At 52.2% G+C, this 14,865-nt stretch overlaps 1 protein-coding gene and 1 long non-coding RNA gene across 2 annotated transcripts in view; one reads left to right on the top strand and one right to left on the bottom strand.

Moving 5' to 3' along the window:
* Positions 1 to 2,196: 2,196 nt before the first annotated feature.
* Positions 2,197 to 4,543, bottom strand: LOC136390870 (uncharacterized). Its single transcript, XR_010748779.1, has 3 exons — positions 4,187 to 4,543; positions 3,753 to 3,911; positions 2,197 to 2,392 (listed from the first exon to the last, which is right to left on the bottom strand). It is a non-coding gene; the product is annotated as an uncharacterized lncRNA (long non-coding RNA).
* Positions 3,613 to 14,865, top strand: part of MFSD4A (major facilitator superfamily domain containing 4A) — a 31,764-nt gene continuing 20,511 nt past the window's right edge. The window contains exon 1 of the mRNA XM_066361931.1: positions 3,613 to 3,923. Coding sequence (XP_066218028.1) covers positions 3,694 to 3,923 — 230 coding nt within the window. The 5' untranslated portion in view covers positions 3,613 to 3,693. The remainder of the gene's footprint in view (positions 3,924 to 14,865) is intronic.

Here is a 14,865-nt window from a genome sequence, read left to right as displayed (position 1 = left end):
TCCTGCAAAGCATGAAGTCAGGCCCAAGTTCCAGTGACTTCCCTCTAGTCTAGATTGTGATTATCAGTCTTTTTCTCTTTGTACATTGTTTTTTTACATTTAGGGTTTTGAACTCTAACAGAAAAATATAATGTACATGATGGGCTTATACACTAAGGAATTTGGGCAGCTGTGATGCATGTGAAAGGACCAGGGTGAGGGTACCCACCTCTTCTTTCACTCTGCTTTGTATTATCTTTTTTTCTTTCTCCTTGAGTATTTCCAGGATGTAGATCCCCTATCAATGGCCCAATAAGTACCACTGACTTACTATCCATTTCCAGATGTAGGTGGGAGTCAGTGTAGAGCAAACACCTCTCTCCAAGGAACTCCTGCACCCAATGAAGATGAATACCGAACCCTGTGGCTGTGGCAGCAAACAGATCATTGGCAATGATTAGGCTGGCCCTGAGCAGGGACCCTGGGAAGGTCGAAGAAAGTTTACCAGAGGAGGTGACCTTTGAGGCAAATGAATAGATTTCAGTTGGCAAGAGTTTAGAACACTTCTCTCTTATATTATAGCTCCTTTCTGCCGATGTAGTCACTTTTCCCATACTTGAGGGTCTCAAACTGCTTTCTAGAGCTTGAGCGAAAGGGATCATTCCCTCCCAATTGACAAGGAGGGAAGTCAGAGTGTGGCTAAGGGACCACCCAAGGTTTTGTCTTCAAATTTAATTATGACCACTGGGTGCCAAGCCAGGGCTAGAGATTTGAATACAAAGCAAAAAGAAAATATAGGACAGCCTCTGCCCTTGGGGAACTTGCTGTTATTGGCAGATAAGATAGGCAAATAAAAAACCAAAAGTAATTGTAAAAGTAATGTGCAACTAATTTATGCCCCCAGCTATTTATCCAGTACTCTACCTGTAGGCATTCTAAAAGTAAGACAGAGGGGGGAGGGGGGACAGAGTGAGAAATACAGACAAATATAGAACTCCCAGTGTAACTGGTTGCAGGGGAGGGCAGGAAGAGGCAGCTAACAGTCCCTGGAATGCTGGGTGTGTGTGTGTGGGGGGGGGCAAAAATAGGTTTACAGCTGTGAATCCACAAAACACAGTTTATTCTTGCATTATCATTTATTAATTATTGTATTATTTTCCATACGAACAACTGTAAGGCTACTCTGCCCCACCCTGCAAAACACCTGACACTGGGAAGACAGTGAGTGGGGCAACGAGTAGATCTGGGAATTGTTGAAATTCGGGGTTTGGATAGAATTTATCTGGGAAAGATTCTTGGAGGAGGTGAACAATGTTACAATGTCAGAAAATAGCGACATAGAGAAAAAGAAGGAAAGGGAATAAGCAAACCCTTTTCACACTTTTCCTTCCAGACCCCCAGTTATCACCTTTCCCACAAACCCTTCCCAGGCAAAATGAGATCCTCCTTCTCCAGGCTCTCAAAGTGCCCCAAGTCTAGAATGTATCTCATTGCCATACTTGTTTTGTTACTGTTTATCTCAAGACAAGAGCCCTGCACAAGAGAAAAAAAAGAAAGAAAAGGAGGAATGCCTTTGACTGCAGTGAGGCTGGTTATTGCATCCACTATAGTCTTTTTACTTCTTAATTGAAATAAAATTCACATACAGTAGAAGGCACAAGTTAAAAGCATATATCCCAATGCACACTAAATATGTTTAAATATGTGGAACCACCACCCAGATCAAGTTATAGAATGCTTGTAGCACCCCAGGCTCTACAGGCTGCCGCACTGTAACAGGGTCCCTGCCTCTGTGGCCAGAGGAGCTGAACCAGTACACTGATGCAGCTCTAGTACACCATCGAAGGAAATTGTCAAAGGATTTCAGGTGTGCGGGCTGGAGAAGCCAAGTGCTTGGATGAGGTCATTGTTTGTGAGTGCAAGAACAATTAGACCTGTGGGTGGCAGTGGGGAGCCACAGTGAGGAGCATTTCAGTTCAGCACAACACCCTTCCTACAACCCGAGCTGAACCACGTGAGAAGCAGCCCCCCAGGAAATGATAAATAAGGTTTCCATTAAAAAAAAATGTAGCCGTTAGGAATAGGACTAACAAACATTTGTCAGTAATGCTGGGTGGGGACAGGGGACTCAACTGGAGACGGTTCCTTCCAACTCTGAGCTTCTGATTCTGGAATGCTGTGACACTGGTACAGAGTACTCAATCAAATGCCTGTTGGTTATGAATTGTTTGTTTTTCCAGAGGAAGTTTTTAATCACAAGTACTGTGCAGGCTCACCATTATCACGGCTGAATAAGCAATTGTCATCAACTACAAACCCACTGAGCCAGAGAGACCTTGGGGCTCCCCTCCCCGCCCAGAGTCCAGAAGAGCGGAGTAGATGCTGGGGTGGTACTGTGACATGGGAACAGCACCTGCAAGAGAAGTTGGTTGTCCCCATCTTGTGCCAGTTGTCAAGGGGACACCCACCCACCTCCTCACTCCTTCTAGCTCTGATTCCCCTGGGAGACAAGTGAGCACGAATAATTGCTCCCACCACTGTAGAACAACTGGGCAGAGGTTATGCTGTATGGCCTTAGTGCTCAGCCTCTTAGGAACAATGCAGGACCAGTGTCCTGGCTCAGGAGCAGGACCACACAAGGACCCGCCAGCCCAGTGACCAACTGGAAAGAGGGTCAGTCTATGTCAGCTGCAGGCTGCTCCAAGGACTCCCAGACTGAAGGTTAGCATCCTCCAACTCTACCTCCTTCCTGCTCTTTCCAAGAAAAGAGGAATTTTCCCCAGAACTCTTTTCTCTCCTAGAAGGTTAGTTCCACATTTCTCCTGGGATTCCTCCAGGTCACTACCTTCCCAGTTCTACCCCCTCCCGCTCCCCCACACAGGAAGGAGAGGGACTCAGAGTCTGGACCAAGCATCCCCATCTTCCTCCTTCCAGGCGGAGGTGAGATATAGGAGGTGAAGATTGGCTCTAGGCCCTTCCACAGAGCTTACAGGGAGGATGATAGTTTCTAGGGTCTTCTGTCTAAAGGGCAACGAACATTTTGAGGTTCTAATGAAAACCATGACTACCCTCCCAAGGAAAAAAAAATGTATGTGGGAGATTTTGTCTTCTATTTCCGGAGGAGGGGGTGATGGAGGGCGCTGGCAGACCTTAGAAGTCTGTCTGTGAAGCCTCTAGGTTTGAGAGGGAAGGCTGAGGGTCTCCTTTACCACCAAAGCCCGGGCCAGGCTGCTGTCTGGGAAGGGCTAGGAGCTCTCCTGAGCCCAGGCGAAGCGCTGGAAGAGCCGCTCTCCAGCCTCTCCGCATACACAGGACAGCTGGGGGTCTCAGTTGGCCCGGCTCTAAAATGGGCACTCAAGCCCCTTCGACCCTAGGGGACTATGTAAGGAGGCTGGTGGGACCCAGAGCTGAGGGCAGGGGTGGAGAGCGGCTACTGGCTAGTCTCCCAATCCCAACGCCGGGGGAGGGAGAGCTGGTGTGTGCCCGAGAAGGAGTGGGAGGCACACGCGGGCTCTCTGCGGGCGGGCCGCAGGCCGCCCCCACCACCCCCGCGCCCGGGGGCGGGGCCCCTCGCGGGGCAGCCCCTCCCGGCCCCTCCCCCCCCACGCCCGGCGCCGGCCTCGGGGGCCGGGCTGGCCCTCCCACGGGCGGGCGGCACTCGGGCACCCGCACGCTGTGGGCTAGCAGCGGCCAGCCCGTCCGCCAGCCAGGGCCATGGGCTGCGACGGCCGCTTGTCCGGGCTGCTCCGCCGCAACCTGCAGCCCACGCTCACCTACTGGAGCGTCTTCTTCAGCTTCGGCCTGTGCATCGCCTTCCTGGGGCCCACACTGCTGGACCTGCGCTGCCAGACGCACAGCTCGCTGTCCCAGATCTCCTGGGTCTTCTTCTCGCAGCAGCTCTGCCTTCTGCTGGGCAGCGTCCTCGGGGGCATCTTTAAGAGGACGTGAGTGCCCGGCCCTTGCGGCGCGGCCCCTGCCCCCCCTGCCCTCCCCTCCCGCCGCCCTCTTCACTGTCCCCGCGGTGCCGGGGCTGCGACCACCCTTCCCAGCTCTGCCAGCTCGAAAGCCTGCCTCCCACCCTCACCCCAGCTCTCCCCGGAAAACTCTCCCCCGGGACTGAAAGTGGTTTCTGGATTGGTTCTTGGCTTTCACCCCCCGCTGTGGGGGGTAAACCCAGCTCCCACCCGTTTGCCGCACCCACACCCACCAGAGAGGGGTGATGGAGTTTGCAGAGGTGGGAGGGACCTCTCCTGCGCAGCGGGTCCAAGGTTTGTCCATTCGTAGTCCCTGCTGCCCGGGGCGAAATCGGAAGCGAGGTGGAAAGAGAATGGGAGTGTCACCTCAGGAGCCCTTCGAAGTGCCCGAGCCGGCTGAGGCTTGACAAAGCACCCTGGGCAGGCTCCACTCACACCATCAGTTCAGATCAGCTGACACTGGCTGTCTGTCCCCGTCCCTCCCCCCCCCCCCCAGGTGGCCACAGGCTTTTGGGTCCTGTGTCGTCCTGCTCCTGAGGTGCCAGGGTCCCTGGAGGCAGAGCCCTTTTCGCCTGTGAGACACACAGGACCTCCCCACTAGGGCCTTGTAGGGAAGGTGCGGGGTGTCTTACTTATAGCTCGGTAAGGTGACCCTCTGTCCCTGTAATAGGGTCCCCCTCCCCTCCCTCACCCCATGTTACTCCTTCCTGGCCTCTGCCCAGGGCCGGGCTCTGGAGTGCCTGGCATGGGTCCCAGAGATTTCATTGCAGAGCCTCATTCTCCCGCTCAAATTGGACAGGGCCACCTCCAAGCAGCCCTTTGGAAAGGTAGCAGAACCACTCTTCTTGAGCCGCTGGGAGAACAGACCCAAAGCAGCAGATAGATGACTTGCAAGCCAAAAGCTGCTGGGAGATCTTCCTAGTCCCAGCTCCGAGCTGGGTCCCTTCCTGGATTGCATGGGCTCAAGCAGGCAGACAGCCTGCGAACAAAACCACAGTTGGGGTATCCCAGAGAAACCTCTGTGGAGCCATTCTGGGCCAAAGTCTACCCTCTTTGGCTCACTCCTAGAGGTATCCATAGGGTGGATTTTCCTGCCTATCTTGCTCCCAGAGCTGATGGAAGAGGAGCGCAGGTGTCATACAGAAGGGCCCCACTTTAAGCCACCCAAATGACAAAACATTATCAATTAGGGAGCAATTATCTCCACTACCAAATCCTCTTGTAAACCGAAAAATTCTCGTCTTAAGAAGAATGTCTCTTTGTGTATACTAATGTTTCTGTGGGTTTTGTACAGGATTGGATGTATGTGAGATTAAGAAAATCTTTAAAAGTTCAAAATCTGTTCTGATCCTGCCTAGAGGTGTTTTTTTTTTAATTTATGTTTTCAATTATGTTTGACACACAATATTATATTAGTTTGAGATGTACAACATAATGATTAGGCATTAGTATACCTTGCAAAGTGATAACCCTAATAAGTCTAGTACTCACCTGGCACCATACACAGTTACTGCAATATTCTTGACTATATTCTGTATGCTGTATTTTACATCCTGGGACTATTTTTATAACTGGCAATTCATACATCTTAATCCTTTCACCCTTTTTACTCATCCTCCCCAGCCTCCCTCCCATCTGGCGACCATCAGTTTGTTCTCTGTACCTATGAATTTATTTCTGTTTTGTTTATTTGTTTTAGAGTCCACAAATAAGTGAACTCACATGGTATTTATCTTTCTCTGTCTGACTTATTTCACTTAGCATTGTACCCTCTAGGTCCATCCGTATTGTCACAAAAGGCAAGATTTTATTTTTTTATGGCCAAGTAATATTCCATTGTATATATGCACTACTACATTTTTATTTACATGTCTATTGATGGGCACTTGGGTTGCTTCCATATCTTGGTTATTGTAGATACTGTTGCATTTAACATAGAGATGCATATGTCTTTTCAGATTAGTGTTTTAGATTTCTTCAGATAAATATGCAGGAGTGGAATTGCTGGGTCATATGGTAGTTCTATTTTCAATTTTTCAAGAAACCTCCATACTGTCTTTCATAGTGGCTGTACCAATTTGCAAGCCAGCACGAGGGTTCCCTTTTCTCCACATCCTGGCCAACACTTGTTGTTTGTTGATTTATTGATGATAGCCATTCTGACAGGTGTGAGGTGATCCTCCTAGAGGTTTAATTAGAAATCTAGGAAGTTGTTTTCTATTTTTGTTCTTGTTTTTTATTTACAAAATCTCCCTTACGTGGAACATTTTAAGAACATGTATAGTGCAAAGAACAGGAAGGAGAATGAGTATCATTCTAAACGTCAGGTCGTTGTGCCAGGCTCAGTGAAGAGAGTGGAGATACACACATCAACTGGGCCATCTCTTCCTCACTGACTTTGTACCTGCCTCAGGGTTCCTTACTCAAGAGGGGGCACTGAACAGGCAGTGGGAAGGGTCTTACAGCAGGAAACCTACTCACAGAAAAGAAGAATGATAATGGTAACAATAATAACTAACTTTATTGAGCACTTACCCAATGCTAGGCACTGTTTTTAGCACCTCATTTGTACCAGCTCATTTAATCTTCACAACAATCCTGAAGACTAGTACTTTTATTTCCATTTTTTACAGAAGAAAGCTGAGGCTCAGAGAGATTAAGAGACTTGCCCCAGATCCCACAGCTATTAAGAGGCCTAGTCAAGATTTGAACCCAGGCATTTGTGTCTAGAACCAGATACTTTGAAATGTCTCTCGCTCTGTGAGTATTCAGTTTCAACTCTGCAGGCTATAAGTTATACCCTATACTGGGCACAGGCATGAGCTGACTCCCTGAGCTGACAACTCCTGGGAAGGAAACTATGGGCCTCTCGGGCTTCCTGATGGGATCATAGGGGTGGGGTAGGGCAGAGTGTGTGTGGTGGTGGTGGGGGGGGGGTAGGTCCTGTCAGTGTTTCAGGTTTAAATTTTGAGCCTCAGTCCTCCCACTCCCGAGATAAAATGTAGCAAAGAACCCTTTCCTTTGGTTAAGAGCAAAGCAGACTTCAGTGGAAATGGAGGGATATCACAAGGGTGGCTTGTATATAAATGGGCTGAATAGCTCATCAAGATTACCCCCCCCCTAAACAGAACCTCCATCAGCCCTGAAACTAGCTTGATTCCTTGGGGCCTCCCCACATCTCAGTTAAAATGCTAATACCCCTGCAAGTGCTTTTCAGCTTAAGTGATTACTGGCTTGTGCACCAGGCTGGTGCTTGTCAGTGGGGGATTGGCTGAGCATTGCCGAAGGCCAGCTGTTGCGGGGGCGTGGGGGAGAGATGAGAGCCTGGGTAGCTCTTCGTTCTCTGGGATTCCTGCTCAGTTCTGCCTACTGCTTGCCCCAGACCAAGAGCCAGGGCTGAATAGTTTCTGGGTGCCTCCAGAAAGACATGCATTGGAGGGACTGAGTGTGGAAAGCCTTGAATGTTAGTGTGGGTGCGGAGGAGGACAGAAGCCCTGTGCTCAGGGCAGGACCAGCATGTGCTCGTTGTCTCTCTCTGTCTCTCTCTCTCTCTCCCCACCAGCGTAGAAACATGTTAAAGGAGGCCACCACATGCAGGCCAAGAGGGAGAAGGGTGCAATTAGGGCCAGAAGATTCAGGACTAGACAGACCTTCCTTAGGAGAGCAGGAAATAGTTCAAATAAAACATAAAGCCATCTGGCTGGCAGGGTATATAGATATGTGCTTTGTCAGACAGGAAAAAAGAAGGGGTATTTAGACAAAAGTTCAGTTTCTTTGCTGGTTTCTTGAAGACCTGTCTAACCACCCGGGGCAGTTTGGGAGACCCCTTTATCTCAAAGGCATCAGGGTAGAGAAATGGCTTTTAGAGTTCCCCAGACTTCTCCCAGCCTCATTCAGCCTCTCCCCTGTGTATACCCTCATAGCCGAGGCCTTGTTGAGGTCTTCCCCTCTTTGCTCTATTCACTATCTCCTTCTCTTTCTTTTTTTCTCAAATTCCTGCAACTCCTGCCCTGACCTGCCCTAGACCCAGCTCCAACTCCCCCCTGCCCCTTGCTTGAAACCCAGTCTTCTGTACAGGGATCCACCGGCCACTCTCAGACCTGTTTCCCTGAGATGCTGGCCCTGCAGGAACACTGTACAAAAGCCAGTTCCCTCCTCTGATCTGGGCCCTTGGTTGGTTGGTCTCCCATCTAGAAAGCCTGTGCCTTCTTTTTTTTTTTTTTGTATTTTTTCTGAAGTTAGAAGTGGGAGGCAGACAGACTCCCACATGCGCCCAACTGGGATCCACCTGCATGCCCACTAGGGGGGTGATGCTCTGCCCATCTCGGGCATTGCTCCCTTGCAGCCAGAGCCATTCTAGCGCCTGAGGCAGAGGCCATGGAGCCATCCTCAGCACCCAGGCCAACCTTGCTCCAATGGAGCCTTGGCTGCGGGAGGGGAAGAAAGAGACAGAGAGGAAGGAGAAGGGGAGGGGTGGAGAAGCAGATGGGTGCTTCTCCTGTGTGCCCTGACTGGGAATCGAACCCGGGACTCCTGCACGCCAGGCCGATGCTCTACCACTGAGCCAACCAGCCAGGGCTAGAAAGCCTGTGCCTCTTTCGCCAGCACCTTGTTCACCTTTCAGCATGCAACAAACCTGGGCCAAAAACCTACCGGGGGTCTGCCACCAGTCATGCTTCTTGCTTTAAAAATCCGTCTTAACATGGAATGACCATATGACCCAGTAATTCCACTTTTAGGTATATGTGCCTTAAAGATCTGAAAATACGTGTCCACACAAAAACTTGTACATACATACCATAACAGGCGTCCCCAAACTACAGCCCGCGGGCTGCATGCGGCCCCCTGAGGCCATTATCCGCCCCCCCCCCCACTGCACTTCCGGAAGGGGCACCTCTTTCATTGGTGGTCAGTGAGAGGAGCACTGTATGTGGTGGCCCTCCAACGGTCTGAGGGACAGTGAACTGGCCCCCTGTGTAAAAAGTTTGGGGACCCCTGCCATAACAGCATATTCACAACAGCCAAAAAAGTGGAAACAAACCAAACGTCCATCAACAAAATGTGGCCCATCTATACAATGAACTATTATTAGGCTGTAAACAGGGGTGGAGCACTGACACGGCTATAGCGTGGAGGAACCTGGAAAACACTATGCCGAGTGACAGAAGCCAGACCCCAATGTGACATACTAGCTGATCTCATTTATGTGAAAGTCCAGTATAGGAAAATCTGTAGATACAGAAAGTGGATTAGTTACTGCCTAGGGCTGGGGGTGGGGTGTGGAGAGGAACACGAGTGACTGCAAATGGGTATGGGTTTCCTTTCGGAGTGACAGAAATGCTCTAAATTTAAATTGTCCTGGGTCTACAACTCTGGACATACCAAAAACCATTGAATTATACACTTTGAATAGACTAATTTTATGGTATGTAAATTATATAGCAATTCTTTTCATTTAAAAAAAATCTCAAAACTCACCCCCCCCACACACATTAATTTACTCATTCAACAAATAACTCTTGAGCCAGACCCTGTTTTGGGAGTGAACACGACAGACAAGGTTCCTGCTCTCCTGGAGGTTACATTCTGGAGCTCCGTTTTAGTGCAGTGAAGGAACAAAGTAGAGTAAGGGTAGAGAGTAGCAGAATTGGGGCAGGGTAACAGAGGTGGTCAGGGAAGGCCTCTCTGAGGAGGTGACATTTGAGCCGGTACCTGAATGACAGGAGAGAACCATGCATGCAAAAAGAACTGGGTGGGAGGCGTTATAGGCCGACAGAGCTAAAGTCCAGCCAGCGTGTAAGGAGCACCCCCTGCGAGTCCAGCACCCCACTGGGCCACGCACCTCATCAGGCTCATGGTGCCGCCCGGAACGGAGTTCACAGGCAGTCCTGCCAGCCTCGGGTTGGCATCTCCCCGAGACAGGCTTAGCTGTTCCTCCCTCTTGGTCACAGAGCCCTGAACAAGCTGGGGTGTCAGTGTTTGCTTGGCCAAGCTGGGGAGGGGCTCTTCTCCCCTGACCCCTTCCGAGGAAGGGTCTGAAGTCGCCCTTTCCCTATTGCTCTGGCTTGGGCTGCAGCCTCCAGCCTACCCTAGCTCCCAGGGGGCACCCTGTCTCTTGGTTTCTTGTCCCAGGCCCCCACTCCTCTCACGGAGCTGCCTGCCCTTTGGGGGTGGATAGGTGCTGAGGATGCCTGCCCCCTTCCCCTCTGTTCTGTGCTCTGCCCCTCTCCCCTGGTCCTTCAAAGCAGGAGCTCGTCCAGGTAGACAGTGTACTGTAGACAGTGAATCTCCTGAGGGGAAAATGGGAGGAGGACGCCAGCGCCCCTCCTGGGGTCACTCATTCCAACCTGGGGTCACTCAGGCCACAATGACAAGTGGCTGGGCCTCAGCAGCAACTTTCCCCACCCCTGGGGAGTAGAGGGCAGGACAGGCTGGCTGACACCTTACAGCTTGAGCCCTTCCTGTTTTGAAGCCAAGCAGCCCCTTGTCTCACGGACAAGAGCAGTTGCCCACAGCCAAGCTGGGTCAAGGTGATCATGTGTGTCCTCTGGGTAAGACAGGGTCAGCAGTGTGCTCAAGGTCACGCAGCAAACTGGTGGGGCTGGCACCTTTGGCAGGGCCAAAACCAGGCAGGGGGAGGACCTGGGTCCCTGCCTTCCCTCCCTGTTTGCACCTTCTGTGTGGAGCTGTTAATGAGTAACTGGGACATTTCTCAGGCTTCCTAAGGAAGGGGTCCCTGGACTGGCTAGGCTGTTCCTGGGAGGGGCGCTCTTCCTATAATCGGCCTGAATTAACCTCTGAACCTGGGACCAGGGGAGGGCAGATCAATGACAATACGCTAGCCTTTGCCTGGATTGGGAGTCAAGAAACTGGATCCCAGCTCAGCATTACTCTGCCTCCTTCCCTGTCTGGGCCCGGTTCCTGATCTGTAATATGAGGGGTAGGATTCTTAGGTCCTTGTCACTCTAGCTGTTCCTGGACCAGCCTCCTGAGTCGTCCCAGAGGGCACTGCAGCAGGAGCAGTGGCAAGGTCTGGGGGGAGAATCCCACAGCTGGCTCGAGCCTCTGCAGCCCCCCCCCTATAAGGCGTGCTTCTCCGGGCCTGGCAGCGCTCTCTGGGGGAGCCAGCAGGGAGGGTGAGCATCAGGGCATGGGGCTGCAGGTGGCCAGGGCAAGACCCCAGGGAGTGAGCAAAGGCAGACCGGCTGCAATATCACACTGACCCTTCACGGGGCAGAGCCTACTGTCCCCTTTTTACAGTGGAGGCACTGAGGCTCAGAGCTCTGTGTAAGTGGCCTGCCCCAGGCCACCTGCTGGGAAGTGGCAAAGGTGGGCCAGGCCAGTCTTCTAATTGCAAATTCCACTGCGTCCACACTGGCATAGCTGTTTTGACATTATTATTTCATAATTTTCAATTATCCACATTCCTGGAAGGGGCAGTTGACAAACCATTAAAGTGGCCAAGCCAGTTAGTATATCTCACTCTGGTTCTAGGATGTATCTGAGACTCCTTTTTTCCTGGCAACAGCACACCATTCTAAACAAAGGTGTTCAGGCAGTTTTGGAATACTCAGAAACAGTTTGCAGAAGCAACTGGTTTCCTGAGGTGCAGTTGTCCCCACTTACTGGGAACAAGCCTCAGTCTCCCTAATGCCCAGGAACCATCGGGGCAATATGGGCTTGACCTTCCTCAACCCAGCGGGTGGCAGGAGATGCGGGGAGGGCACTTCCTGGGCAGATTCTCCCAGCCTCTCCTTTCTGCCTGTTCTGTCGGTATGCCTTCTTCCTGCTTGTCACTGGGCCTGGGAACAAGAAAGCCCACATGAGAACGAAAGAAGATGAAGGGAGTAGTTTGGTGATAGAAAGAGGGACGGGGTGGCGGCTGGCGAGGTGGGCAAAGGCAGGAAAGAGACTTTGTCTGAGGTGATGGGCACACAATGCAGTGTGCAGATGATGTTTTGTTGAGTTGTACATTTAAAACCTGTATGGGCCCTGGCCGGTTGGCTCAGCGGTAGAGCGTTGGCCTAGCGTGCGGAGGACCCGGGTTCGATTCCCGGCCAGGGCACACAGGAGAAGCGCCCATTTGCTTCTCCACCCTCCGCCGCGCTTTCCTCTCTGTCTCTCTCTTCCCTCCCGCAGCCAAGGCTCATTGAGCAAAGATGGCCCGGGCGCTGGGGATGGCTCTGTGGCCTCTGCCCCAGGCGCTAGAGTGGCTCTGGTCGCAACTATGGCGAGCCCAGGATGGGCAGAGCATCGCCCCCTGGTGGGCAGAGCGCCGCCCCCTGGTGGGCGTGCCGGGTGGATCCCGGTCGGGCGCATGCGGGAGTCTGTCTGACTGTCTCTCCCTGTTTCCAGCTTCAGAAAAAGGAAAAAAAAAAAAAAAAAAAAAACCTGTATGGTTTTGCCTGACCAGGTGGTGGTGCAGTGGATAGAGTGTCGGACTGGGATGAGGAGGACCCAGGTTCGAGACCTCGAGGTCGCCAGCTTGAGCGCAGGCTCATCTGATTTGAGCAATGCGCACCAGCTTGGACCCAAGGTCGCTGGCTCGAGCAAGGGGTTCTTCAGTCTGCTGTAGCCCCACGGTCAAGGCACATATGAGAAAGCAATCAATGAACAACTAAGGTGTCACAACGAAAAACTAATGATTGATGTTTCTCATCTCTCTCCATTCCTGTTTATCTATCCCTATCTGTCCCTCTCTCTGACTCTCTGTCTCTGTAAAAAACAACAAACAAACCTGTATGGTTTTGTGAACCAGTGTCATCCCAATAAATTCCATTTTAAAAAGCCCCCTGTCAGTATCAGTGTCCTTCTCCAGAATGCCAAGGTGAGAGGGTACAGATGGGAGAGAGGAGAGGCCTGGACAGGCAGCCCACTGGCCACCAGCCCTTGCCCAACCCCTTTTCCACTTCCTGAACCTCCTGCCGTTCTACTCACACCTTCCAGGTATCTCTCTGTGTCTCCCGTACAGCCCTGCACCAGCCTCCTAACAGTCTCCCATCTGTTCCTCTAGGCCACTCTGTGTGCGTAAGACACACCTTTCCTCAAGCACTAGTCCCACTTCACTAGCAACATCCAGACCTTCTCAGGGCCGAGCACAGAGCCAGGCGTGCGGCCCTGCAGTGAGCAGGCTGCAGCAGGTGCCCCGGGAGGCCTGCGATGAAGCCAGCAGCTGTAATATAAAGCATTTGGATCTTCCGTAACACCGGCAGAGGGACCACTGAGGGCCCATGTTCTAGTGACCATAGCTGTTCACTATTGCTTCCTGAGATCAGGCTCTGCACAATCTGGCCTCATGCTCCCTGCTGGCCACCCACCACCAGCCTGGCTGGGACTGTGGCCCAGCACCAGCCTTTGCACACGTACACCACACACACACTCCTCCGTGGAAAAGCCGCATGGCCTAGAGGACCTGGGTCTAAGCCCAGGCTCTGTCAGATACTTTCTTGGCCTTACCCAGCCTCAGTTTACTTGTGTGTCAACATTGCAAAGTCTGCCTTACAGCACTGTCATGTTTGGACACTGAAAACAAATGTTAGTTGTTATGTAAACTAACTTGCTTTCCCCACACCTCCCCACAGCTCCTTCCCAACAGAGGGACTGATTCCCAGGTCCCGTTCCCTTAGGACTTGGCGACAAGACTGATCACTAACCACTTCATTCAGGTTTTAGGGCGTATGATAATGTGTTAATTCTTCAAGAGAGTATTTGTACATGGGGCATCTGTGCTTTACCACAAAGTGGTGAGTGAGGTGGTGTAAATGTCACCCTCTGTGTGGGTCAATGCAGTGAGCATCTGAGGGGGACAGAGGGGACTCCCTTGGTAGCCCTGAAGTCAGGCCACCCAGGAGGGTGCCTAGTCTTATCTGTGTGGGGAGAGGAAGAGCTATCATGAAAGGCCTGCCGTTTTCAGCGCCCCGTGGAGGCGTGGGCCTCACCTCTGTTGGCACCATGAAGGCACGTGAGGCGCAGCCAGCGGGGTGCCAGGCCTGGGGCCCCACAGAGCTGGCTGCCTGGGGTGAGCGGGCATCAGGGCCGCCCCATGACCTCCCTGTTGTCCTCGCAGTGGCTGGGGGAGTGAGCCCCCCTCTCCTCTCACACATCTCTGAGTTGGGAACAGGCCGGGGTCATGATCAGTAATCTCCCGGCAGATCGGCCTGGAGACAAGAAGAGAGAAAATAACGGGCTGCTGCTATCAGCAGAGCGCTTGGATAAAGGGTTTCGTCAGAGATGGGCAAGATGAGAAACCGAGGGCCAAGGGGCCAGAGGCAACAGACAGACAGAACAGACAGCTGGCAGGGTCTTTGGGGGCATTTCTTTTGCCTTCAATGTGCATAAATTCAGGCGCGTCTTCACGCCGCACACTCTGCTCCCCTCCGGGTTCAGCAGCCTCAGAGGCTGACTGGGGCTCCCCCACTTCTCGTAATTTGAGAAAGTTTCATCACAACTTCTACCTTCCAGAACCTTCTTGCTGCTCAATCTCCCCCCCCCCCACCTGACATTAGCCTTTTAGATTGGCCCCAGAAAATACAAGGCTTCCTTTCTCTGCGAGTAGGTGTAGGGCAGAGCGTACCAAAGCGACCCTGACGGAGCCTTAGACACTCCCTTCATTCACTCCTGGGACACAGGCCCTCAGCGTGTGCCTTCGGGGAGCTCCTCTGGGGACCTGTCAGTGAGGATGGCCACAGCGCGTCCCATCCAGACACTCGCCAGGGGCTGTGCCCGCGCTCCTCTGGGGACCTGTCAGTGGGGATGGCCACAGCGCGTCCCATCCAGACACTCGCCAGGGGCTCTGCCCGTAGAACATCCACCACATTACCCGGCCAGCTTGCTGAGGGCTTTGGTTTAGGAGCTGAGGAGCTTAGGCTGGTGCCTAAACGGGGCCTGGCGGTTTCCATTCCTGCACGGAGAG

This window comes from Saccopteryx leptura, chromosome 2 (genome assembly GCF_036850995.1).
Source record: "Saccopteryx leptura isolate mSacLep1 chromosome 2, mSacLep1_pri_phased_curated, whole genome shotgun sequence".
Classification (NCBI taxonomy): domain Eukaryota; kingdom Metazoa; phylum Chordata; class Mammalia; order Chiroptera; family Emballonuridae; genus Saccopteryx; species Saccopteryx leptura.
Note: the sequence above shows the minus strand (reverse complement) of the source record. Positions and strands in the feature narration are given on the sequence as shown.